This window comes from Zosterops lateralis (assembly GCF_965231275.1).
Source record: "Zosterops lateralis genome assembly, chromosome: 9".
Classification (NCBI taxonomy): domain Eukaryota; kingdom Metazoa; phylum Chordata; class Aves; order Passeriformes; family Zosteropidae; genus Zosterops; species Zosterops lateralis.
In genome coordinates, this window is record NC_139769.1 from 17,128,911 (window position 1) to 17,152,410 (window position 23,500).

Genomic DNA, 23,500 nt, shown 5'->3' on the forward strand with positions numbered 1-23,500 from the left:
GAGGGTGCTCAGCATGTGTTTGATACCTTTCTTCATTGTTCTTCACATTCACAAATGTTTTCCTACCATCATGTAACATATTTTTGCAGTAATTTATCATTGGATACACAGTCACCACAAAAATCATCTGACAGAGCAGATGTCTTATGTGCTGACTTTGAAAATAGTAAAAGTTGATTATGAGACACAGAACTAAGAAGTGAGAATTTAATTTCTTTTGTACATAAAATGCTGTAGCTTATGGTGATGGCAGATTTTTGAAATACTGATTTTTTTAAAACATTACAGTTTTAATGTGCTTTCTGATTAATTAGTCGCTCTTGTTTGTCCTAGTTTCTTTTGGGTAAAATTATTGAAAAAATTACTACCAAATGCCACTAAGACTTATCAATTTATTTACTAATATAGTGGCATGTTCTGCAGATTTGTCTGGAAGCCCATAGAAGGGAAATACGAAGTGGTTTCCTAGCAACATTTATGGTGCTAGTGATAAATGTACTGGCACTTCCCTGTTATGTCAGAAAAGGATAGGCTGCCCAGTTTATGTATGTTTAGTGATACTTATTGATCAAAATAAAAAGGTAATTGGATGCATTTGGCTATATATAATTAATAATTTTTTGGTGTTTCAAGACAATATTGACTTGCTATCTCATGTGCATCAAGAATGGTTGACACCTATTGACATAATGTGGAGATCAAGGTACAGCAATGTTTTATTGCAGTAAAGTTACAATTTAGAGGCTCCCTTGTCATTCTGAAGCAGAATGAGTTACAGTTAAAACTTATTTTAAGTTATGTTGTGGCATCTGATTTCAGGCCCCCAGATACCTTGGAAAGAGCCTTTCTAGCACTGCCATTTTTTAGAAATACTTGTGTTCCTCTAAGTCTGTATGGAGGGCAGCGTCTCCTTTCCCTTCTGGGTCATGACATCTTAATTAAGTGAAGGTGATGCCTCTTCTTCAGCACTCAGTGAGGAGCTGGACTAGGATTAGGTGGTTGTTGGAATGGCACAGGCCTTGATTACACCTTGATTTTGCTGATCACTAAATGTATTGACTCTTGCCTTACAAATCATCACCCTGTTCTACCAGTAGTTCTAGAACCTCTTTTGAAGGGAAAGATCATCTCCTAACAACTAGAGAATGCTAATGGAAAATGAAACCATATTTTTATTTGATTTTTAAATACATTCTTCATGTTCTAAAATTGCATTAATTTAATACATTTAAAAAATATTTTAAATATAATAATTCTTTAACATTAGGAAGCTAGTATCCTACAGATACTACATCACTAGTATCCTACACATCTCAACTCAGTCAAATGTGCCATAATATTAAAGACTTCATCTCTGTAAAATCTTCAAGAAGAAGCATTTAATTTATATATATTCTGAATTTCTTTCCAAGCATTTTAACGGACACCACATTATTGCATATTTTTAAAGTCTTTTCCACTTAAATGTATACTGGACTAGTAATAGGGGTTTTTTTTAATCTCATTGATGAGTCTTATCTTTATAATATACCTTGATTAAATGCTTAATAGTTGCTAGTATGTGATGCTGTTTCCCATATGTTTTGTTCCTGGAAAATTATTTCCAAGTGGTACTAACATGCAGAACTACTGAACCATGGAATCACAGGTTTGGTCTGGAAGGGACCTCAAAGATCATCTCATTCCACCCCCTGCCACGGGCAGGACCCCCTTCCACTAGACCGGGCTGCTCAGAGCCCCATCCAACCTGGCCTTGAATCTCCAGGGATGTGGCATCCACAGCTGCTCTGGACAACCTGTCCCAGTGCCTCACCACCCTCTGAGGACAGAATTTCTTCCTAACATCTAATCTAAATCTATCTTCTTTCAGTTAAAAGATGTTCCTCTTTATCCTGCCACCATCTGCCTATGTAAAATGGTCCTCAGTTTGCTTCTGCTGAGCTTTATCTGTGAGTTGGCATCTCTCAGCCAGTGAAGCACACTGGTCGTTTTGTTTAACATGCCCTGTACAAGATTTCACTCAGGGCACTGGAGATCACAAACCCAATCTCCCTCCACTCTGTGCTTCATGCAGTACATTTTCCTGTCATGATGTGGAACAAGAGCAGCAAATAGTAGCTGTAGAACAGGTTATTGAAAGAAGGTGTAAGCAAGTGTAGCTTACTGTGTTAGCTGCTGTTACCTGCTGCTGCTTCTCCTTTGGAATCTTAACAACTCCAGACAGTGTTAGTGCTTATGAGAGGTCTGTGCTTGTTGCCCCATGGTACATAAAATATCTGCATTATCAGCAGTCATCTGTAAGCCGTAACAGAGTTTTCTTGGAAGACTCTTTCTGAAGGGTACAGGAAGTTTGTTTATGTCATTTTGCATCTCCAGACTTTGAGATTCCTACCAAAGTATCTTTTGTGAAGGTGTTTTACTTCCCTCATTGCTAGAAATTCTAATGTTGTGTGTGTGCCCCAAGCAACAGCCTTAAAAATTGCTTGGAGTCAAAAGTGATGTTGAGATATCTGTCTTCATGTTTCTCAGGAAAGGGTTGTCCAAATCATTAAAAGCATGGTAGATCTTCAGAATGCTGTGAATGTTAAAGCCAAGATTCAGCTCCTGGCACCCATGTTTTATTTGCTTCTTCTAAGGATAAAGTCTTTACTCTTTATAAGATTTTATTTTTATCTGGACTAAAAAAATTTTTGATAACAACAATGACCCAAATGCTCTTTTCAGAAAGTAAACTTAATTACTTCTAGACTTGAAAAATAGCTCTGTTTATTCTAGATCTACTGTGATAATAAAACAAATACGTAGCAAAAACTACATTTGTAAGAGTGATTGTAGTGGATTTTGAGCTGTGATTAACAATTTTTTTGTATATGGCTGCTCAGTCCATCATCATCAAATTCTGCTATTTTGTGTAATGTTGGCTGTGTGTGTGTGTTTCTTTTCCTACAACAGAAGGCTCATCCCTTTATTGAAAACACTAAAATTCAAAAGTAGTTTAATGAAAGTTGTGTGTTAAAATTTTATAAGTTAAAAGTACCCATTTTCACCTAGTATTTTTTAAATCAGTAATTCTTAAAGCAATTATTCTCTTGTGCTTATAGTAAAATGTATTTTTTATAAATAAAAATGTCAGTCCTTAAGTGGTATTTTAAAAATACATTTTTAGGCATTAGTCACTTTTGTAACTGGTCATTGCATGTAAATAATTTCCCGTTTCTTTCTGTTTTCAAATGAACTGTGCAGTGGTCGGTGAAGATGGTAAGCCCGTGTGCTGATCTGTCTGCTGTACTTCTGCTAAGATAGCATGAAAATAATCTTCTGAAAGTGTTTCCATACCATAACTGCTTTAAGTCAGGTGCTGAAATACATCTTCAGATTTTCCACTCATATGCACAGTCTTCTTAATCATCCATGCTTAATGTAAGGCAATTAGACTTGTGATCTGGCTGCAACTAAATCTGCAATTTTGGAATTTTAGAGTTGACCAGTATTCACAAGTTGGTCATGATGGAAATACTTGGTGATTTTTCTTTGTCAGGAAAATTGTTTAAGCAGCATAAAATATGTATATGAAAAGATTGTAAAATTTGTGTAGAGAAGAAATACTGAATACTGCACTCCTTTGAATTTGGAAGAAAAAATTGCAGCAGAGAACCTTTATGAGTAGAAATACAGGAAGCATTAAATAAAACCACACCTTAATCCAATATTATATTGCAGAGTAAACCAGTGAAAATTCACAAAAATATCTCTGTTCTTCTGATTCATCTTTTAGGATACTCTGGTTTAAACTGACCTGTAAGGAAGAATGATAGAGAGGGACATGATTGTATTTTTGTTTCTTTGTAGTGTATTTTTGTAGTTTCTTTGTAGTGTAGAGTTTTCTTGGAAGACTTTCTGAAGGGAACAGGAATTTTGTTTGTCATTTTGCATCTCTGGACTTTGAGACTATACACAGTGTGTGTTCTTCTTCCTCCAGAAAGAAACACTTGTTTTATTTTGGAAACATCATATCTTGATTTCCCTTCTTTTTTCTTGTATTCCCTTCTTAAAAAGCAATGCGATTGATTTTACAAGTGCAGAAGAGTTGAGGGGGTGAGAAGATTTTAAGGGGGGAGTGTTGGAAACTTGGCACCTGAGCCCAAGACTTGTGTCAAAATCTCAAAGTCAAGTTTCTGTGAACTTTGTTCTTGACAAAAGAAATGCTGGCCAGTTTGGTTTGCCTCCATGGAGGGTTACTGGAATGGCAAGTGGGTTTCTTGGGTTAAAACCAACTTCCTTAAGCAAATGGGATCACAAAAAACCCCCAAAACAAAACCCAAAAAAACCCCACAAACCCAAACCTTTGGTGATTAAGACATGTACCGTATTTCCTTTTTAACACTCAGTATCTGTCACCCTGAGGAGAAGAGTTTTCACAGCAAACTTGCAAGATACATAAAAATCTCTTTCCATGTATTTCATACCAAGGCCCTTCTTCTGTCCTGCTTATTATTATAAACTTGGCCAAGTTTGCAATCAAGTTTGCAGGTTTGGGTTCATAACAATAGGTGGTCTTAAATTGGCTAGTTTATGATTTATTTTAAAGTTTGGGAAGTAAGAGGGCTTCTTCCCTCCCTGAAGTTTTTTAGTTGTTGGTTTTTTGGGGTTGTTCTTTTGTAAAAAAAAGGTGACTTGGAGTATTTGAGCAAGTTTTGAGTCAAATAAATTTAAGTAAGAATTTTGATATTACAAAGGGTTTTTCTGTGCTGCATGAACTAGTTTTACTTGAGGTAAAATCCATGAGAACTTTGTAAGTTTCAATGTGTTTTCTAGGATTGCTAAAGTTCTGGAGGAGAACTATAATAGGGATTTGGAGTGAAGATCCAAAATACAGTATTTTTCTTTTGATACCATCTAAATGACCACAGAACACACTCCAGAGAAAGAAACAATTTATGTATATAGGTATATAATTATTATATACACATCTTAGATTTTTGTTCTGACTCAGATTATTCTATACTTTCTAAATCTTTAAGTGCAGTGGATGTAAGAGAAGGTACATGACTTCAGAAAAATAAAATCTAGAAATTTGGAGTTATCCCTGTGAGCCAACTGCTAGAGAAGGCAGAAAGCCCCTTGACTGAGTGCCTCCCCTCTGGCAGCAGGAACATGCATTTATTCTGTGCGGTCTTTTGTAGAGCTGTCTGTCAAATAGAATTTTTAAGAAGGTCCATCTGCTTCCAGTGAGCACTGTCCATGTGTGGGTATGTCAGTTCAGCTGCCCAGACCTGTGCATGCAGCAGCTTGTTTCACAGTATTTCTGCTTGCAGGGCCCTGCACAGGAAGATTTCAGCCATCTCCCTCCAGAACAAAGGCGCAAGAAACTGCAGCAGAGAATTGATGAACTTAACAGAGAGCTACAGAAGGAAACAGACCAAAAGTGCGTGTTTCCTTTTCAGGGGTTCTCTCATGGTTCTCTCTGGTTTTTTTGACATCCTCTACCTAAGCCAACAGTGTTCAAAAGCTAGGAGACAAGATGCTAGGCCAGGCTATTAAAAAAACTTTTTAAGTTCACAGTTTGTTGTATGTAGGTTCTCTTAATATTGCTTCCTTCTGCTTTACTGTAATACTCATTTTGATTGTAATACTGCATAGAGGGAGCATTGGCACTAAAACTGTGCATTAAAAAATGCGTGGGTCTGTTGAGCAAGACACCTTCAATTTTGTGTTTTAAGGACAGAACATGACTAATATTTAGGAAATTGTATATAACAAACAGTATGGGAAACAGTACTGAGACTGGAGATAGGTAAGAGTCAACAGTTGGAGTCCTTGTGTGCCTGTGCACAACACAAGAAAGGAAGGCAGAGGGCTAAGATGGCAGAATGGGAGAAGGATTTACGCGTGGTGTGAAGACCAGTAGTTCCTTGTTGCTGTGCTTGGTATCTAATCACAGTTCAGGATCTCATACACATTTTATGTGTATTATTATATTATTTTAGCTTTAATGAATGAATACTGGTATATTCATTATTGTCATGTTTTGTATGTTTTTAGAGATGCCCTCATCAAGATGAAGGATGTTTATGAAAAGAATCCCCAGATGGGTGATCCAAGCAGTTTGCAACCAAAATTAACTGAGACTATGAGCAATATGGACCGCCTTCGGATGGAAATACACAAGAATGAGGTTAGATTCTAAAAGTTTCTTGGAAAATGTAAATGATTGGTACAATTGTACTTTGCATTACAGATTTTAAATATGGCACCCAGAAAAACTACTTAAGAGTAGAGCTCCTGATACAATTTTTTTGGGGTGCCGTATTTTCAAGTATGTTCGTCTAGCTAGAATAAGGATGTACATTATTAAAGATGTAAACTGTTCAGAAGAATATATTATTCACTTCTTCTGAAATTCACATGTAATTAAAGATTTTCCTTACACTAGTATGGGGTGTAGGCTAAGTAAGCATAAAGGATAGGTTCATGCTTTGTGTGAAGTAATTATGGGACTTGACATTTGCAGCAGTCTCTGTGTGCCTGTGAACTGTCTGCAGTTCAATGCATTTGTTAAATGTGTTGGTTTAGAATGAATTTTTCTTTGACACCAATATTTGCTTTTTTCCTTCCAAGGCCTGGCTCTCTGAAGTTGAAGGTAAAGTAGCAGCCAGAAGTGACAGGCGGCACAGCAGCGACATCAACCACCTTGTCACCCAGGGCCGAGAGAGGTCACTATTCTGTCTCCTCTGCTTTAGATCCTGTGCTAGAGTCTGTACAGCTCTCTGGTGATTTCAGGGGTGATGGGTGTTATTTATCTTCCCAAAGTGTATGTCCTTCTAAAGGAAAATATTAACAGGCCCTGACTTCTAGAGGTCACTTCATGCCATTCTGGTAACATATAAAAATAGTCTAATTGAAACACCTGCTCATTAAATAGCAGTGCCTTTTAAATGTCTTATTCCATTGCACAAGGCTCACTAGTTTTCCATGTTCTGTGGAGACAGGTATGTCAAATTTATGTTTCTTTTTCTAGCAGAATTCAGTCTAAGCTTTTGCTAGATGAGTTTTTTTCAGTAAATCACCTCTGACAGTAATATAAAAACTGCTAACGGGAATTACAAAACAATATCCATGACCTGTCCTTTCTGTGATGCATGGATGTTGTGAGTTTTAGAGCCAAGAGCTCCTCCGAGTCCTCATGCTCCAATCACTGCATTACAGCCCTGAAGGGAGTTACACGGATGATGCCAACCAGGAAGTTCGTGGCCCTCCACAGCAACACGCTCATCCCAATGAGTTTGATGATGAGTTTGAAGATGATGATCCATTGCCAGCTATAGGACATTGCAAGGCAATATATCCCTTTGATGGTAAGGTTAACAACATACACTGAGATTCTCTGACTGTAAGGCATGGATGATTGGTTATAAGGAAGACAGGTAAAATGATTTAAAGTAAATTACCTGTAAGAGTAACTAATTGCTTAAAAGATTGGTGAAGATACTTTATAAATTGCTTTAATTCATGAGCAGTACTTGTGCTGTTTTAAGATAAATATTAGCACAGCTATTGGAAAATATTCAGCTTTACAAATTGGGACTGTTTTTTGTCTGTTTTGGCCATATGTTGTCTTGCACAGATTTTTCATTCTTCCTGTTTGTATATAGTTTGGGAACTATGCCTTGGGAAAAAGACGACTTGAAATTCTGTCTGAACAGTGACACTTCTTTGCCTCTTGTTTTTCCCAGGTCATAATGAAGGCACTCTAGCAATGAAAGAAGGGGAAATTTTGTACATTATTGAGGAAGACAAAGGAGATGGGTGGACAAGAGCTCGAAGACATAATGGAGAGGAAGGCTATGTGCCAACATCATATATAGATGTAACGCTAGAGAAAAACAGCAAAGGTGCAGTAACCTATATCTAACAGTAAAACTGGCAGCTCTCAGTTGTACCTTCCCCAGGGAAAATAGTGGAAAAATTGTAAGTGACACAGGCTCATGGAAAGAATTACAGAATCAGAAGTCAGCAATGATCTGTTGTTTGCATGAGGAGTTAGCTGTAATTCTTTTCAGAGATGACCACATTAAATTATGCATCTTACACTGGTCTGTAATTTTGACCAACGTCTTCTGCTTTCCTGCTTTACAAAGCACTAAACCTAATTCAGCTATTGAACTGAAAAAGACCAAGATTCCTGCTTGTTCTGTGGAATACTTAGTTTTTATAGAGAACTGAAAAAATACTTACGTTTTAAAGATCTCTAAGATTTACTGTTCCCACTTTTATGACTTAAACTATATTCTTAAAACAGTGATCTTTTTCCTCTAATAACTAACTGAACTCCGTTACTGAAAATTATTAATTTCCTTCCTTAGCAAATACTTGGCAGCTTTCACTTCTTAAACAGGAAAATGTTTTCTGATTCTGAAAGTTCAACAAAAATACTCAGGAAAAAACATTATGATTAAGGACAGAAAGTCCACTGACCTCTATCTCCTTCCTTTTCAGTACTTGTAATGTAGAATGTTCTGTATTGGACATGACATCATTGTTTTAACTCTAGATACCTTGAACAAACAAAAAAGATCACGTGTAATCCTTGATGTCTTGCTGAAAACTCTCAGTTCCTGATAAGGGAATGATTTTATCTTCCTAATCTGTGCCTGTAAATGAAGTCTTTGAATGGTATTGTGTTTAGTCTGAAGAGTGTCTTAAATGTGCAGTAGTTCTCCTCATTGTTAAATCACTGAGGATTGGAAACTGCATTGCACAACTTGATGACTGGGGGAAAAAAAGCTGATTTTGTATTTCTAATGAGAGTTTGTGGAATTATACAAGGCTAATGTATAGCCACTGAGAATGGCCTGTTAGAACTGAGCACGCTTCTCTGTCTTCTAAAGGCCTTCAGTAACTTTGTTCTTTTCTTTTTCCTCTTGGACTGCAGGTTCCTGAAGCGGGTTTCTGAGAAAATGGGCGAGATCTTGAAGGAGGTTACATGCAGCTGCTGGGGGGGTGGGGGTGGGGAGGGGAGGGGTACTAGACTGGGAGGCCCAAGGGAAAAGCTAGTTGCATGAATGCATGCAGACATACATTTAGTAGTCACTAACATCTTAGCATCTCCATATATAGGTAAGGATGTATTACAAAATCTTCAATTTGTGCAGGAAAATAGAGTTCCATTACCAGAGTAAAAAGGCTACTGCTCCTAAAATTGCTTTATTTTCATTGTCCTAGGTTGTCCCAGGTGCACAAACTATATTTTAGTTTGTGCTATATTTTGATTTTCTCAATTATGCTCTTTTCCAACTCACTTTTATTGGCAGTCATTTAGAGCCCTGTGTCAGTTATCAGTCTGCCTGTGCCACCTCCATGCTCGCCGTTAACCTCCTCCTGCATGCCTAGGACAGTCAGGCATGTTCTGTGTAATACTTTGGCATCATTGCTCCTCTTACTTTATAACAAATCATTTTCTTTAAATATCTTCAGCACTAGAGTTTCATCCCAGTATCCATGTATGCTGCTATAACAATACCACTGCAACCATCATTACATTCCAGATGTCTGGCATAACTGATAAGCAACTGTAAGGTATTTTGTTGATTTGGGGAAATAATGCATCTCAGCTCTAGCCTACACTGCAATCAAGAGAAACTCCTAGAACTGTGGTCCATCTTCAGCCCTTCAGTAACCTGTTGTGAGCACTGACAGCCTGGAGCACAAACAGAGGATTCACCACTGCAAGCTAATGACTGTTTTCAGAAGTCAACCACTTGCCATTCAACTGCTGCCTTAAACTAGAGTGCCTAAATCTGTTGTTTGCCAACACTACCACTTACAGTATCCCACAAAGGGCTTTGTGTCTCAGCTCTTTTCTCAGTGCTGCAGCTGCTGAGGTAGCCACGGTAGGTGTTTTCTAGAGCTCTACTTTACTGGATACATGGTGCATCCATGAATTTTATACATTGAAACGTGTATCTCTTCATTTGACTTTAATATTTTTTTAAAAGATTTTTATGGAAACTGTCTTTTAGTTTTTCACTATGATGTTCCAATTTCAATTACTGCAGTGCTAGTCCATTCCCAGGTGATGCTTCATTGTATGGACCAGGTGACATTTGAGTGATACTTCGTAATGATCTTTGTGCACTTTTAATTGTAAACAATTGAAATTTGGATATGTTTATACGTGTAAATATAGTTGTCTGCAGTGCCCCTATTGCTTATGTTGTCTTGCCTCCCATTTGTGGTTCTATTAATAAATACATCATATCTGATTGATTAGGGTGATAAGAATTAGACTAGAGATGTTGGGGGGAGGGATACTTACATCAACACAAGCTTGTCAACCCAGCCACCTGCTGTTTGGCAGTGTATTATGGAATAATAATTAAAACATCCTGTTTTTTGGGGGGTCTGAAGCAATACATGGATGCAGCAGTGCTGGATTCTTTTTCATTTCAGTGTTATTAGGAACTGTACTACCAGTAAAACTGAATTTGAGTGACTTGTGTAGAGGTTTATTCCTTTCGTTATGTATACCACTATTACATGGCTTGACCTAGTGTACTTTGGGGCCTATTAAACTCTAAAGTTTAGATTTTTGGAGCTTGTATACAGGGTTATTTATATAATAATGTGACATTACTCAATACTGACAAAACTACTTAGGTAGTTTTCTGGGTTTGGGGGTTTTAGGGGGGTTTGTTGGGATTGGGTTTTTGGGTTTTTTTTCATTTTTTAAAATCTAGTGCTTTTTTATTTTGGAGAAAACTCAGTGATCCTTGTGGGTCCCTTCCAACCCAGAATATTCTGTGATTCTATAATTCTGTGAAGAGGAAGAAATGTGATCTGTGTATTTTCTGGTTAAGGGCCTGTGGTCTGCCTGGCTAACAGCCTCAGAGGTCAGTAACAAAACTTCCTGGTAAAAGACTAAATGTTCTTTTCACACTACTGTTTGTTTTTCTGAATCCAGGATTTGCTTCCTTTGGAGGCAGGTTGCTTTCAAGAGGGATAGTGCAACTTGTATGAGGGTTATTAAACATAGGAAAAAACATTTGTACTTGCACAGCTTACAAATCACTTATTCTAAAATTCTGAACGTGAGTTGTCTTAAAGAATCAGACATTTTCCAGTAATTTTTTAATCCTTTTTTGTGCACATGTTGATTTCCTAAATGTTAAAAATGCTTTGTTTAAAAATAATGTTCTCTGTTGAGAATATTTTCATGGAATAAAAAAATCTTTCATGGTCTAAGTAATAACTTCCCCCTTTGTCTTCTGTTAAGATCGACAGATAGACTCTCAGTATGAGGTCTGTAAACTCTTGTTCTGGTGGTAAAAACCTCTGCTGTGATTATAGAGAGGAGGAACAGAGTCTGCTGTTGGTTTTGTTACCCTACTCCAATACATTCAGTAGTCTAAGTAAAATCTCACTCCAGATACAGGCTTCTGACAACAAGCACATGCAGCTCTGACTGTAGTTCTTAAATATTTGTACAAAGTCTGAGGACAACCCTTATTCACCAATTCTGTATATGACAAAGTGGGATTTGCTGCTAAGACTCTGTATAATAAACTCTGTGCATGCTGATTTCCTATAAAAAGTGGTAACACCTTATGCTTTGCCTTCATCCAAGGAAAAAAATACTTACCAAAGTGATTCACCTCAGTAAATGAAGCAAGTTTAATACATACATACACCCACGTTTACTCATGTCTGAAAGCATTTTAATTATCTGGATTGTTTGTTCTTGCCATTTCATCATTCATTCCTGGCAGAGTAGCTGTTGTCCAGTCTCCAGCAAAAGCTGAAGTACTACAGCTGCTGTCTTAAAAAAAAAAAACGGGGGAAGTAGTCCCAACACATACACAGACTAATTTTCTAGTTTCATGGGCACAGTGATGTTTGAGCCTTCAGGTTACAGATAAAAGATCATCTCTGCAATTTGTAGTGGTTTTGTGATTTGTAAATATGCAAATTATTTTGCAAAAGATACACTTCACAATTCTATCTACAGTGGTTTTTTATATTCGTTAAAGGAATACTATACAACAAATTTTCTGCCATGTCAGATAATTAATCTATCATTTTATTTACACTATTTGCTTCATCTTAATATTTAAGATGCCAGTGCCCTTATTCCTTGGCATCATTAAAACATTGCAACTTTGGGGAATTAAAGGGATAACCTAAATCAGTAAATGACTTGGTGACACAGTAAATAAATAATTTGTTTAGAAATCAGTAGTTTTGAAACAAGTGTGCATTGTGCAGTTAAAAGTTCTAAACATCTTCTGAAATACAAGATGTTTGTGCAGTATCAAATTGCCAGAAGAATGCTAAGGTTATTTCAAGTATATCACTTAAATAGTGTTTCCAGGGTCTTATATACTTAATTGTTCCACCAGCTTCACTGGAGGAGGTTCCAGTTTTCGGGATAGTGCAGTTAAGATCCGGCTGAATTTCTCGTATCTTTCACTTTGATTAACTTGTGCTCCTTTGCTGCCCCAGAGCAATCTCATTTGAAATTCTGTCTTGAAGATTTCGCTCAGCTCTTCATCTGGCTGGAAACCTAGTAAGTAAAAAGAATCCCACAGTATCAGCACCAGGCAAATTTTTTTATTCTGTAGAAAAGTCTTTTAAACTGTCTTCTCTCCAAATAAGCTGTAGTGCACTGGGTTCTGTTTGCACAATGATTTTAACAAGCTCATAAAACAATGAAAATCCTTTCCAGCTTTGACATTCTAGTAACACTGAAGACTTTAGGGACACTGGGAGAGGCTAGCCTTGCTCAGTTCAAATCTCTGGAACTGTCATTGTAGTTAGGCTCTAAAGAGATTTATTGTTGTATACATGCTGCCTGCAGAAATTACTGTATTTCTCTCCACTCTCTTTAATTTTAAACTTGCAGTGGAAAAGTTAAGTCACATTGTTAACATGTTGCTGCTTTCTGGCAGTAAGTGGTCACAATCTCGGTGCTGCAACTTGCACTGTTGTGAAGAATCTTAGGGTGGTATTTTAGTTGTAATAATCAGAGTATGAATTTTATATTGTACAGAAGACAGGAAGTTATCCTCAGTCTGTACTGTACTTCTGTTCAGTTGCCAGAAGGGTCAGCATGTTGAGTCATGACGACTTAGAGTATGTTTAGCAAAAATGCTTGCTGGAGAGCTGTAGTTATGAGTCATTTACTGTCTGCTTTTAAACAATATTAACGTTGTCCTCAGACTGAGTTTCCTGCAGGACATTTGCTACTCTGTCAGCTCCTGCCAAAGAGGAGAAGGATTTCTCTCTGCCAGGCAGGGGCACTGGGGCAGGCACAGGGCCTCTCCTACCTTGCAGCAGCCGCTCTGCCGTCAGGCCAAAGGTCTCGGCGTGCTGGGCGATCAGGCGAGCTGTGCCCAGGTGCCTGAGCATGATTTCACCACTTTGGTCACTGCTTTCCCACAGTTCCAAGCTTTCAAAAACAACAGCTTGGCGCTCCATCAAGGTAACAAGAGGCATCAGCAGTGGCACTGTTATGTTGTTCTGTGGAGCATTGATAGTTTCTGGAATAGAGTAATGATCATATATCTCATCATCAGACATTATTGTTAATTGAAGAAGGTATTATAACTGCAGTGTTCTATTTTAAGGTTGGAAACTATTTGTCTTCCATCTTTCAAATGGAGGACAAATAGCCTTCAAAAATCTTACCTTAAATATACCTGTCCTACCAGTTTCCAGTGAACTGGCTGGGGAAGAAGACCAACACAAATCAGTGTTGGAAAGCTGCATTTGCTACAGAGGAAAGCTCTGCTGCATTGCTACACAGTGGAACACAGATTTTAAACACTTTTTTTTTTCTTTTAAACACAGAGATTTTAAACATTTTCAAAATTGGTCATTCCAGTAAAAATATCCATGAAGCTAAAAATTTTTCACTGTTTACCTGTTCTCTTGGAGAGATGTTCTGAGAAATTATTTTCTCTGCCTTGCATCCCTTTTGAAACTAGAGCTGCAGTGAATCTGGCACAGAGGCACCTAATGTGACCAGAATTACCTAACCCATTCTTTTTGAGGATTCATCCTCTGATCTAATAGACAAAGCAAATAAGCAAAATCTGCCAAAATTCATTCTCCAGTCAGGAGAGGGATTTTTTTTTTTTCCCTGTATTTGTGGCAAGATGATGCAATGTGTCAGTTTCTGCTCAACACACAGGAAGTAGGGATGTGGGAAGAATGTTATATTCTGCAGGGATACAGACACACAAACACATACTGATGTTTGGTTGGCAGACTGCTTCCATTCATAATCATATGGCATTATACAAGTTTATGTAATAATTTTAACATACAATGCACAGCTATGGAAAGAGCAGCTGCCTCATCTCCCCACACAGGAAATCAGTAGGGGGAGGGTTAAAATGCCAAATAGGAATCAGTGTCACTCATACTCACTAGTCCACTCATCTTGTCCTTCATGCAAAGCTTTGCAAGATGGTTTCAGCTGTTTTTCATACATAATGGCAGTCTGGGTATAACAGTGTCTTAGAGCCGTCCAGGTTTGTTCTAATCTACTGATCTGTTCACGCAAAAGAGAGAATAGCCATTATTGACTCCACAGCAGGAACAGTACACTGCTAGTCACACAGTCATAGAATAGTCATGAGGACTATTCTGACGTTCTCTCTAGTCTTGAAGAAATTGCTCAAATTAAATTAAGTAAGCCATCAAACAACTTCACATTTTGGAACATAAACAGATTTTTACCTGTGGCATTTCCAATGCTTTCATAATAGCAGAAAATCCATATAAATCCCCTAGTGACTCCTTCAACTCCACAGCAACTTGGATGATCCTGTTTAATGTTGCTGCTCGATCTTCTACATTTCCTGTGCAACCCAAGATATCAACAGCTATTCCTATTGCCATGGTATTGTGCCTGTAAGTGAAAAAATTCATGCAACAAATCACAAATTATTAAATCTACATGTGTTCAAAGATCAGTTCAAAGGTGTATTTTTATCTTTGCATGCCCAGCAAAGTTAGTCTTACCAACATCTTTGCACCAAAACAAGTAATGACATATGGAATAAATACAGGCTTAAAATTAATGTTTTAATAAAATTTCCTGAGATACTACTAACTATACAATATTCTGCTCAAGCAATGAATGAATGAACACTTTGGGGAAAATTGGCCGAATTCCCTTTGTCTTCCACATTCAAATCCTGTGACCTGCCCCAAATATCTCAACAATCAAACGACTGAAATATGAAGCAGAAAATGTTAATCAGAACATCCTGTTTCCCCTCAACTTGTGCAGAGGTTTTTGAAAGCTTTGCTGATAATTTTTTTACTTTATTAGATTCTCTTGCCACATGCAGAAGGGTACTACCTTTCAGTCTCCTCCACACACTTACATGCTCAGATAGATTATAGCTCTCCTGAATTTTACTTTACTTGAGCTTGTAAAGGAGAGCTGATGGCATTCAGCTGTTCCAAGGAACAGCTTTCAACACCTTTCCCTGTAATGCATGTGAAAGTTGCCTTCAACCTTACGGAATCTTCTATTCAAAAGGAATTTACATACCATGTCAGTAAATAATCTGTATGTGTGAATTCAGGGAACATGCAAGAGAGCATTCTTGAAGGAAATGAGGACAGTGCAGCCATGCTTTGAGCTTCTGGCCATCTGGCCTGGCAATGAGGAACAGGAATATTTACCTTTCAATCAGGTCAAGGCGCAGCTGATGTCCATAAGGCAAAGTGATCAATTCAAGACCAGAGTTCCCTCCCATATTCCTCCTCATCTCTTCAGAAACTTCTACTATCCTTGCCACCTGTGAAGTGCAAAAAACGCTGCGTGAATTTTGAAACTAACATTTTTCAAAAAAAACCAACCAAACAAACCTCCAGCTACAGAGAAGTCCTCCAGGTAAGTGCATGGCATACAGAGCTAAGTGCACAGTATGCAACGCTGTAATAAAGGCATCAAAGAAAACTTTAAGCTATGCATGTTCAGTAACTTACACAGAAAAGCCAAGGAAATATTTTTTAAATGATGCAGCCACCAGGAAACATAATAGGTGTGCCCAAAATGCTTTATCAAACTCCATCCTCAGCTTCCAGAAAGGGATTACTATGCAGGTTCCAGGAAATGTAGTGCACTCTCAGCCTGATCCTTGTCAGAGAGGCTCTGCTCTTTGCCTGAAGGACATACACACTTGCTTTTTTTCATTTCCAAAAAACTATTGCTCAGAATGTTTTTGGTTACACCACAAGGTCCTAAAGATGAATTAGGTTCATAAAAGTTCATAAAGATGAACTAAAAAAAGGACCAAGGAGGACACAATATTGAGTACATAATGAAATCAGTATGTGAAAGCTGACACCCATACCAATTTGTCTTTGCTTTTTAAACACTGTATTAGCTACTGGTTATCTCAATAACAATTATCATTGTTAATAATAAGCAAAACCACATTAATATGATGGTGTAAGATTATCTGCTGGTTTAAGGCCTGTATGTTGACATATTCACAAACCAATCTGCCTGCAGTTTTCTGATATACCCATCAGCAGGCTTTTTTGGCTATGAAACAATGAAAGCAATCTGAGCTGCACAAGCCTCACCAGTACAAAACAGCACTGTAGAAAAACCTGTTTCACTCCTAGAGAAGCAGGAGTGATATGAAGCCCCATGAGACACTGATTGCTATTCCATCACAGGTATGCAAGTGGCAAACACTCACCTCATCACTTACCATAAGGGTGATTCTTTATTTGAAATGACATTATTTAAAAGGCAAACTGAACTACTGGTGACACACAGGACATATGAACTTTAGTCTGGGATTTCAGTACAAAGCATTCACTGGCCCAATTCACAGGCCAATCTCATTGCATCATGCAGTTCTTATCAGTGCAGTCTATGCAACAAGTTGCCAGCAAATGACAGGAATTGGCTCAGCACTTAGAGATGAACATCAAACAGACTTCTCTACCTGTCCCAGCTAGTTCCTGTTCCTGCTCCAAAATGCAAAAATCTGTTTCTGCAAAGCCCTCCGACAACTCTTAACTAATTCCACCAGGCTAGCTGGTGCCTTAGCTCCCTTGCAAAGTTTACAGTATTTAAAGAGTCTAATAATGAGCGAATTGAATATTATATACATACATACATATATAAAAACTCACTAGTTCTCTAAGGCATGCATACCCCATGCCTTCAAGCAACATACTCTTTAACCATATATTAAAGATAATGTAGTGATTAAGTTGAAGGAAGGAAGGAAAAAGTGAATTTTGGAACTAATGTTAGAGAATGCTGTTAACACTCTTGGAATCATAGTAAAGAAACCTCAATCTAACACTTCTGAGAAGAGTGAGCAGTTGTGGAGCTGAGTTTTTCTGAGTCACCCTGTCTGCATGAAGCCTCACTTAGCAGCAGCCAACAGTGCTACTGAGGACAGAAAAAGCTGTATTTGCTGTTGGCAGCCCCCAGCAGCTGGCAGGACTCATACACTGACCCCTCCTCAGACCTTCACTGTCCATCAGCACAGCAGTGCCAGCAGAGTGCTACTGATGTGCTGCTTCTGGAGCATCACTCCCACTTCCCTTCCTGTCTGCAGTAGAGTTGCTCAGTAAGTAGCCATGTGTTTCACTTCTCAAACTCTTCTTAAAAAGACTAAAACCACCAAAGCCCAACAAAGTCTTGGGGGGTCAGATACCCACCATAACATTTGGTTCGTGTAGCTGCTCTGCAGCAGGTACAACACTCAGTCACGCCAGCAAAGTCATGCAGATTTAACTGCAGTTACATTTCTTTCATTACAAGTCATCATCTCATTATGAGATGATTCTCCAGTCTTTCTGATCCATTAGCTGATCTCCAAGCCTTGGCAGCTGACCAAAATCTACAATGTGAAAAATAGTTCTTTGTGGTTTTTACATCTTTCTAAGCAATTCCACTAGCATGGTTCTCTCACAGGAGAGAAGAGCACAAGTCCTGGTAGCTATTTTCCCACAGCACCAGCTGTAAGAGAGGAACTCAGACAAAGATTAGAAGAGCAGCTGGTTTTAGGAGTTTAAATATATCTCGTTCCATTGAACATTTTACATATTGGCCATGTGGCAGCCAGGTAATGTCTGCCTGCTCTTTGCCCTAAGGAGCTATTTCCTGTCGTGAGCAGTTCTCCCCACAGTACTTTACAGCTGACAGCTCTTCCTGCAATACAGGAGAAAGGCTGAATCACAGTAATGCAGCAACTGATAGGAGATTTAAAAGACATATGGAACTTTGAGAATTCGAATCTAAAGTCAAGCATTATGAGAGACCTTTAGTACAAAGAGTTTGTGAACACTCTTATTCTTCAAATGGAAAACAAACACCCTAAAAATTCCTGCAGGCAATACAAAGCATTACATTAGCTGCAAATCTACCAATTATTCTTTTCAAATCAGTTATTTAAAAAGTCTAAACTGGCATAATATAAAATAAAAGGCATTATTTTTTTTTTTACCTTGCAGTCCATTCTAAGAATATGCTGTGCAATAATCTTTGGGTCATTGTTGGTGAAAAGCTCCTTAACTCTTCTTAACATGGATGTTTCCAATGGCTTGTTTTCAGAAGGAAGTAGTTTGGATTCAAAATCATTCGGTTTAAAACTAGACTCTGTCTCATAAACGGGTGCAGAAAAGATGCTGTCTTCTTCAGCCACCTGAGTTGAAGCTTCTAAAGGATCTGCAGGGTTCACTGTAGGATCATCATCAAGGATCAAATAGCTTGTTTCAGAGTTCCTGAATGTTGCCTTCTCCTTTTGTGTCAGACGTTCCACATAGCTGTTTTTCTGAGACAAAGGTTGTTTTGCTGCTATAGGATGTCTGGCAGGATTTAGTTCACAATAGTGTCCTTCAGAGCTGTGGGGAGCCAAAGGAGAATCTGGGAGCTTCATCGGGGGTGCTTTGCTGGGTTTAGGTGGAGGCTTTGGACAGAGCTGACTGTCTGATCCTCTAAGAGCTTCCCCTAGCTGTGACTCTGAGGTAACTTTCTGAACAACTGTGGGGCTTAGAGATGGTTCACTGCCTGTTCTAAAGGCAGGTGAGCTTGGACAGGAGTTTGCATCTCCTTCAGGTAATCGGGATGGATGTCTTGAACCTGCAGGGGAAAACAGTGTTTTAGAAGGCCAAAATACATACAGTTCCTGTGCCAGGGTTCATCTCCTAATGCTATTTCCTAAAGTTAATATTGTCAGATCATGTAAATTATTTGCTGGCAAAATTGTGTATTTTCAGGAATGACCTAGCCAGAAAATTCCATTCACTTGCTGATCCTCCCAAAACCCCAAATACATGGAACAGCTGCACCATAGTATTATTCTGTGGTAATGCTGACAATACTTCCAGTCCCTGCTGCATACATAGGCTATCCTGTCAGAGCTGGATGGCCTCCATGGCTTGGAATAGGAGGTTTCTTTGTAACCTGATCTAGGCTATAAAAACAGCGACTTCCAGCTGCATCACATAAAAGATTAGTCATTTCTGAGAAGGACAAGTTTGAGATGAAAGCAAAACTTCCCAAAGTCATGCCTGAACCTGCACTAAGGTATGGAAGGAATGAACTTCAAAAATGCTAATCTTTCTGTGAAACAGCTCCATACAGGATCCATATACTTCTGTGTATTTATGCCTCATCCTGTACCCACTGCATATGCAAACTTTGACATCCAATATGGGATTGAGTCCTGTGTCTGACATTCCCAATCTGCAACTCTTGGTGCATTTGCTGGTATCTACAGCAAAGTGGCCAGTTGCATTGTGTGGGTGTTACTGCTTGATTACAGATAGAAAACAAAAACTCCAAATCACAGGCTGTCACCATCCTTAAGCAGTATGATAACAAGACCTGCTCAAAGGATCTTATGACAAAATGCACAGCAGAACTCTTCAGGCTGTTGTAGTACCAAAATAAAAGTATCTGCAGCCATGGATTGGAATAATCAATTCAACTACAGAGGGACAGAAACATGCTTTTCAAATGTCTATCCATCCCACTGTTAAAACACAGGAGCACACTCTTTCTATCCAAATACAGTCTCACTGTACAAATAATTAATATTCTCTTTGTCATGAGACCTCTTCCTACAATAGGCATGAAGAATTTTAATAGTACTGTATTCAAAATGAGCAGCCTTGGATGTCAATACTTGTTTGTCCACATGGGAAGAGATGCATTATTGCAAGTTTCTATACACAAGTGTGTTGGTATGGAAACAATTACTTAAACCTTTGAAGAATATGAGAAATAAAATGCTCCAATCAACAATTGATCCAAGTGTTGTCACACCCTGAATCCCTTGCTTAGGATGATGGTGGCCATGGAACCAGACAGCAGCAAAAGGAATGAAAAGCAAAAGGGGTGGAGGGTAGAGAGATTGATGGAGATGGAAGAACAGAACTGAGTACAAAAGCCATGGTAGCGTTTTTCTCCTAGTGAGGAACATTACCTCATCTGCATAGTTTTCCCTGAGAAAATGCAATTACCAGAATTTCCATGAAACACCACTTCTACTTAATAAAGTTTTGTCAGAAAGACAGGAGTGAAACAAGTCAGTTCTTGTCAAGCACAAGTGAGGAAAAGTAACACCATCAAAAAAGGTATTAATACCAACCACAGCTGTCATTTTTTTGGTGTGGAAGCTTCCTGAGTTGTGTGCTAAGGTTCTCAACTAGCTGGTGCATTGTTAATAAAAATCCTGTTCCAGTGACTTGAAGAGAAGCAGTGTGTTAAAACAGCTTACAGTGGCCATTAAATATAATGTATTTACAGTACTCAGAACATTCAGTAGTCTCACTTTAGTCTGAAGAGTAACAGATCACCTGGACACACACCGATTCTAATAATGAAACTTCTAATTACAAAACATACCTATTAGCAGATAGCTCTCTGACTGGTGAGCCTTTAAAGGGAATCTTTTCTCCAGAACATGATCCAAACTAGCTGGCTGGCTACCACTTTTTTCTTTGTTTCTAGGGTAAACAAAAATGCAAACAAAAACATATCAGTATATGCAGCACTTAAAATACATATCTAATTGCCATAATATATAATAACCATTGCAAAGATCTTTAGCTTTCCACTTGGGCAGCTTATGATAATAAAAGGTACTTCATTCATTCATAAATTGCTGTCATAGTGGCAGTGAAATAGGCTATACTGTGTGTCAGCCTGCAGCATTTAGGAAGATATTTCCTTTCTAATGGAACATTTGATTTGGACACTGAAATTAGGATCCATTATCCCACACTTGGAGTTTTTATTTCAGGAGTCAGCTATGGAAAAACAGACTTCTCTGGAGCAGCAGCAAGATGTTATTTTAATCCTTTGTTTTACATGGTGAAGATTTGCCAAGTCACTGCATTGCTGTTGTGCTTCCAGAGTCTGCATTTGCTCTCACTTTGTGGATTTACTGATCCTTTGCTAAAACCCTCATGCCTAGTCTTCCACCTCAAATCAGAGTGAAAACTCACATCACCTCCACCAGGAGCTGATACGTTTACTTCATTTCCTTCCATAAGGACAGCAAAATTAAGGTACCTCAAAAGATTTCCTCTGGGTATGCTCTGCTCCAGGGATTGCATGCTGGGTGTACCAAGACTCAGCCTTTTTGCAGTTTCTGTTTTTCCTTCAGGGGTGCTTGGCTCTTTTTGTTGGACTGGAGTCATACCGTATTTTTCTTCTAGACACCTGAGAGGCACAGTCCTGTTGATAGGCTGAAAAATAATTGCTCCGCTCTGCTTTGATATTGGTGTGCGATTCCCAACGTAGTATCTAACTAAGCCAGGAATAGTGTCAAAACTTTCCAGTTCAAACTGATACTGAACACGACAGTAGGCTTCATTGAGTCTTAGAACTGTTTTGTTGATTTTAAAATGCTGAGGGGTATTTTTCCACTGACAGGTAAGAACAAAGTTCCCAGGACTGGAGAGAGAATCCCTAATCAGAAAATCTCCATCTCTCTGAACTAGGCCTTCTGCCACCTTTAAGGAAAAAGAATTATACAAAAAAATATTTTCAGAATCAGAAAACAATACATTACAACAAAATATTCTTAAACACAGGAATTAATTTGGCTACTCTGGATGGATACACAAAGCCACAAATACAAAGCAGAGCATGAAGTGTAGTAGAAGAATGATGTCCCCAATTCTTAATTAAAAGGTCATTCCACAACAGAGATTTGAAAGGGCTTCTTGGAAGGAGCCAGCAGCCAGAAGCTGAGCCACTTTTGCATGTGTATTTCTTCTAGTTTGCTAATAGAAAATAAGACATGAAGGGAAAGCAGTGACCCAGGATTTTAAGTTTAAAGCATCTGAATAGTCACACTAAAGTTTAGAAGCAATTAATACAAGATCCTGGATTCTGCCTTTTCATTGTTACATGACAGAAGCTTTCATTTTCTTTATTCTTTATGAATGCTGCATGTAAAAATACGACTGACTAGGAAGAGTCAGAGACACCTTGTTTTTCTGTTTTGAGTTGGTCCTTTCACGTGAAAAAAAGGACGCCAAGAGCCAAGTGCCGAGTGTGTGGCAGCTGAGGCAGCCCTGCCCCAGGGCGGAGGGAGGCCCGCAGGGGGAGCTCCAGCGGCTCTGGAAGCTCCGATCCAACCTCAGCCTCACCATGGCTGTAACTGCGTTTGTACGGATCAAAATCTAAGTGAAATTATTTTGTTGCTTTTTTTTTTTTTTTTTTTAAATTTCCTCTTCTCCAAGATTCAAGTGCAAGAAAGAAAATAAACAACATTTTAACTTTCATTAAGAATACTGAACCAAATTAATGTCAGTGTTCTCTAAACAATATGTAATCCTAGTATTCTTACACAAAGCTTAAATTCCAATTCCAGATTTGTTCAGTGCACAAAAATCTACCTATGAAATGTATCTGTTTTCCACCAGGGTCTCTCCTGAATCCTTCCTTGGCCTCGCTTTATGCCTCAGCTTTCATACAAATAGGCATTATGTTCCTACTAAATTAATTCAGGTATCAGAGATGTGTAGAGAACATCAGTGAAATTTTGCCTGTCTGTAAAAGCTCAAAGCACACTTGGCAATGCAAAGACCACGTACCTGCCGAGGAATACGTCCGTGGTACCAGGCATGGCTACGCAAGTCTTCACTACTCAGCTGCAGTTCTTCCTCTAACTCCTTCTTCAGTTTTTCCGGGCTGTTGTCCATAACTTGCCTCTCCCTAGAAAACTGCAATAAAAGATTAAAAGCTTCAACTGTGCCAAGTTTAGTGATTAACATTTTACCTGGGTTATAACTTCCATCATATGACTGCACTGGAATGCAGGTGCTGCTTGCAGCAGGCTGGCTTGGCTGTGCCCTCTGGATTGTATTTGCAAACCCCGGCATTGTGTGAGATAACATGTGATTGTTCTACACCGCACGGAACGGAGCAAAGTGTTCTGCCTGTGCACCAAACTAATAATGACACACCTACAAAGACACTTCTCCTACTTCCTCTTTC

The 23,500-nt window shown here is 38.5% G+C and overlaps 2 protein-coding genes across 10 annotated transcripts in view; one reads left to right on the forward strand and one right to left on the reverse strand.

Annotated features, from left to right (window-relative positions):
• FNBP1L (formin binding protein 1 like) overlaps positions 1 to 11,877 on the forward strand; it is a 57,633-nt gene extending 45,756 nt beyond the window's left edge. For 2 of the 4 annotated variants that reach the window (XM_083867794.1, XM_083867792.1), the window contains exons 10-14: positions 5,316 to 5,425; positions 6,043 to 6,175; positions 6,619 to 6,713; positions 7,207 to 7,355; positions 7,734 to 11,877. In XM_083867794.1, coding sequence (XP_083723920.1) covers positions 5,316 to 5,425; positions 6,043 to 6,175; positions 6,619 to 6,713; positions 7,207 to 7,355; positions 7,734 to 7,912 — 666 coding nt within the window. In that variant the 3' untranslated portion in view covers positions 7,913 to 11,877. Of the gene's footprint in view, positions 1 to 3,243; positions 3,259 to 5,315; positions 5,426 to 6,042; positions 6,176 to 6,618; positions 6,714 to 7,206; positions 7,356 to 7,733 lie in introns of all 4 variants that reach the window. The other 2 variants (XM_083867795.1, XM_083867793.1) reach the window with 2 other exon arrangements.
• A 130-nt stretch (positions 11,878 to 12,007) lies between these two features.
• BCAR3 (BCAR3 adaptor protein, NSP family member) overlaps positions 12,008 to 23,500 on the reverse strand; it is an 89,266-nt gene continuing 77,773 nt past the window's right edge. For 5 of the 6 annotated variants that reach the window (XM_083867787.1, XM_083867786.1, XM_083867789.1 and 2 more), the window contains 9 exons: positions 23,098 to 23,226; positions 21,566 to 22,008; positions 20,897 to 20,997; positions 18,492 to 19,126; positions 15,697 to 15,812; positions 14,740 to 14,911; positions 14,428 to 14,551; positions 13,323 to 13,535; positions 12,008 to 12,559 (listed from right to left, as the gene is read on the reverse strand). In XM_083867787.1, coding sequence (XP_083723913.1) covers positions 12,372 to 12,559; positions 13,323 to 13,535; positions 14,428 to 14,551; positions 14,740 to 14,911; positions 15,697 to 15,812; positions 18,492 to 19,126; positions 20,897 to 20,997; positions 21,566 to 22,008; positions 23,098 to 23,226 — 2,121 coding nt within the window. In that variant the 3' untranslated portion in view covers positions 12,008 to 12,371. The remainder of the gene's footprint in view (positions 12,560 to 13,322; positions 13,536 to 14,427; positions 14,552 to 14,739; positions 14,912 to 15,696; positions 15,813 to 18,491; positions 19,127 to 20,896; positions 20,998 to 21,565; positions 22,009 to 23,097; positions 23,227 to 23,500) is intronic. The other variant, XM_083867790.1, reaches the window with a different exon arrangement.